At 50.8% G+C, this 3,592-nt stretch overlaps 1 protein-coding gene across 1 annotated transcript; it reads left to right on the top strand.

The window, feature by feature from the left end:
• The first annotated feature begins 441 nt into the window (after nt 1-441).
• On the top strand, nt 442-2,777 carry LOC123146303 (uncharacterized). Its single transcript, XM_044565931.1, has 6 exons — nt 442-1,010; nt 1,137-1,390; nt 1,494-1,716; nt 1,794-1,879; nt 2,036-2,127; nt 2,263-2,777. Exons 1-6 carry the CDS (start codon nt 936-938, stop codon nt 2,481-2,483), a joined length of 951 nt encoding a protein of 316 aa, XP_044421866.1. The 5' UTR covers nt 442-935; the 3' UTR covers nt 2,484-2,777.
• The last annotated feature ends 815 nt before the right edge of the window (nt 2,778-3,592 follow it).

Here is a 3,592-nt window from a genome sequence, read left to right as displayed (position 1 = left end):
ATGTCAGTGACCGAAAGTCATCACATTACTTAAGTCAGATCACGCGAAATTACAGCTTTGTCCAAAGTCAAATTTGTCGAAAAAACATCGATCCGCTGCCACCGCCACCGCCCCCCTACCCCGCTACTGTTCAGTTGATCGTCGATCAACGGCTTATCCAAAACCCTTTCCCTTTCTTACTTTCCTGGATCTCACATCGGGAGTACTCTTCGAACCAGCTTAGCTAATGGCGGACACATCATCCGTAGCGAAAGGTGCGGTGCGGTGTACTCACTTCGCCTCCATCCACACGCAGGAATTCCTCCATCTCTACTGCCTGGCCACTAGCTAGCTAGGCAATACCACGTCACATGGAGCAGTTAAGCTAAGCCAGTGGTGCATTTGTTACGGAGCGCGTGCGTGTGTGGACAGCAGCGACAGCACGGTGGGTGTTGGATCTCCTCCACTGCCCGCGAATCTACGCCCACAGCCCACGGCCATTAGTTGCTAGCCGAGCATTTTGGCTCTGCCCCCATCGCCCACAAGTGATTGACATGGTCGTACTTCTTCATCATCCCTGCAAATCAACCGGCACCCAATTCTTCTCATCTCCTAGCTAGCCACCTACCTCTGGGTGTGTGTGTGTGTCTGCATGGATAAATCATAATTGGATTGCTGGATTCGATGCTGTGGATGAGCTTCCCCTCCCTCTATCCGATCCATCAGGCCACCGCTCCCCTAGCTTCCTCCTATCCACCGTCTCCTCCTACCTCGCCTCAGCTAGCTAGCACCACTAGAAACTAGTAGTATCAATTGCTATTTCAGCTGGAAGACTCTCCCAATCTTGATCCATTCCTTCCGATTCTTGCCGGGTTGATCGATCTCGGGACGAAGAACAGCACGCAGATCATTTTGCACGTTGATGCGTCCAAGCGGTCTGATTGCAAAAGATAAAGATGAAGAGCAGCAGCAATCTCGAGGCCTTTCTCCAGGCCGCCACGCCCCTGCTCCCATGGCGCTCCGCCTCCATGGTACGTGATCCATCTCTCTATCCTTAGTTCCTTACAAACTGGTCATGGCAGGTCCTCTGCTTTTACCGGCAAGAATGGCTCTGTTTTCCTCTGTTCTCAACAGTTTGGGTCTTCTCTGGTCGGCAGGAACGCTTCCAGGGCGCGCCCAGCAGCGTGTGGCAGCAGCCGGACGGCAAGAACAAGGACGCGGTGGAGTACTTCGCCCTGTCCGACCTGTGGGAGCACTACGCCGAGAGCAGCGCCTACGGCCTCGCCGTGCCCGTCCGGGACGCCGGTGACCGCGCCGTGGTCACCACCCAGCACTTCGTCCCCTACCTCTCCGCCGTCCAGCTCTACACCGCCACAAAGCCCACCTCTCACACACTCGGCGCCACCTCCAGGTAATCAGTTGATCGGCCAGTGACCGGAACAGCCACCGGTGCATTTCGATCGATCCACCAATAGTTCTGGGAAACAACCATTGATTTATTTCTTGGTGAGCAGGAGCACGGGGAGCGAGACGGATTCGTGGAGCGACGATAGCGTAGCTGACCGGTTCGCCGGATCAGGGTCCTCCTCCTGGGACGCCGCGTCAGACGAAGACGATTCTTCCTCCACCTACGACGGCAACGGCTCCACCGGCGTCTCAGCGAAGCAGAGTGGATACCTGAACTTTCAGTACAGGGAGTGGGACTCGCCCTATGAGAGGGTGCCGCTGGCTCACAAGGTTCATCCATGGCCATCTTTGCCCTTCGGTTTGCCGGAGTTGGTCGGTGATTCTGATTCTTGATCCATGCTGAGCAGGTGGCGGAGCTGGCTCACGATTACCCGTGCCTCATGTCGCTCAGCAGCGCGGAGCTCTCGCCGTCCAGCTGGATGTCCGTGGCATGGTACTTAATTAACTAACCCACTTGGATTTCTGACATCACTCCGCTGTTCTCTACTTATTTGCTGGTCGGTCCAGACTTCATTTTGTTAGCATTATCTTGCTGAGGTATGAATGGTGCGGTTTAACAAATCAACATTGACTTATTTATGGTCATTAGGTACCCAATCTATCACATCCCTGCTTATGTCAACCTGAAGGGGTCCTCCGCCTGCTTCCTCACCTACCATTCCATCTCATCGGTCTTTCAAGGTACATATTTACCATCTGCCACGTACATTGGTTGTGAAGAACAACAGATTTCTTCCACCATGGCAATGTACTAGGAAGCAGATAATTTGCAGTCATTGCTGATGCTAATAAGCGCCGTTGTTTCTTCTCCCGCAGACAACATACACAACGGACCGGAGCACGACGATGGTGAGATCGCCGCGCTCTCGCCGTTCGGGCTGGCCACGTACCGGATGCAAGGGGATTTGTGGAGGAGGCCAGGGTCATCCGACCCCAGGAGGCTGTCTGAGCTCCATTGGGCAGCGTCCTCCTGGTTGAAGCAAGTCGGTGCGCACCACCCCGACTTCACTTTCTTCACGTCGTCTCACCGTCGATGACACGGCACCCCATAGACTTTGCCGGTGTTTCTATGGCATTGCACATGACAATGTGAAGATATGACACCAAAAACATCATGTAGGATTTGGTAGAACAACATGAACTGGATATTTCTTCTTTCTGAACTTGCAGGAAGATACAATAACCTATTGCATCGACCTGTGTGGATCGGATTAGGTGTCGGACTGCATGCTCTGTTTTTTGTTCATCGACGGGCATGATATAGTTGTAACACAACATTTTCATAGAAATGCAGCTCATGAAATGCGACGTCGATGCATATAGTTTGGCAATCCACCTGGTATCACCTGTCGGGCTTTTACTGTACTTCACTGTCTTAATGACACTCCGACAACTAGCCTACAAAAACGTCTTATATTTTGAGACGGAAGTAGTAGCATGTAAGTACAGTTTTTATTCACTCTGCCTGCTGTTTGGAGCACAAAGATGAGGAGAAATACATCATCTTTGACGATGCAATCATGCGTTGTTTTGGATCCAAAGTAATTTTCAGTTGGATTTCACGTACGGAAAGATCATGACAAGATATTCGTACTCTGTACCGATACACGAAGCACCACCTAGGTGGGATACTTCTGACTTTTGATCTGTCATCCCATTGAGATCTCAAGCACCACTTAGCAGGCTTTCCCCTTCTCTTAGAAGGCGAAGGCCAGCCGCCATACGCGATGATGCCATCCAAATGCCCTGGATTCCGGCAAACGACACCGCGCGATGCTGCCGACCCTGCTGGGGAACTGAGCCTGTTGGTTCTTCACTGGGTTCCGTAATAAAAATGATGCTCTTGGGAAGACATACCTAGAGACCATTAGGCCCTCCACTATGTATGCTGTTGGGAAGACATACCAAGAGACCACTAGTGGCATGGCAGAGAGTGTGACACCATTCTACAGTTAAGAAATTCGTATGCAAAAGTTATGCCCATTTTAAGAAATTCCAGAGAGATTTTGCAAGTAAAGTCGAAATTCATATTTGTTAATTTTCCCAACAACTAGACCACATATCACATGGGAAACTTATTTTATTTTATTTTTTTGACACTTCCATCATTTTCTTTTGTTTTTTCTAAAACTGAAAAGACGGTCCA

This window comes from Triticum aestivum, chromosome 6D, assembly GCF_018294505.1.
Source record: "Triticum aestivum cultivar Chinese Spring chromosome 6D, IWGSC CS RefSeq v2.1, whole genome shotgun sequence".
Classification (NCBI taxonomy): domain Eukaryota; kingdom Viridiplantae; phylum Streptophyta; class Magnoliopsida; order Poales; family Poaceae; genus Triticum; species Triticum aestivum.
This window is presented reverse-complemented; position numbering and strand designations above follow the sequence as displayed.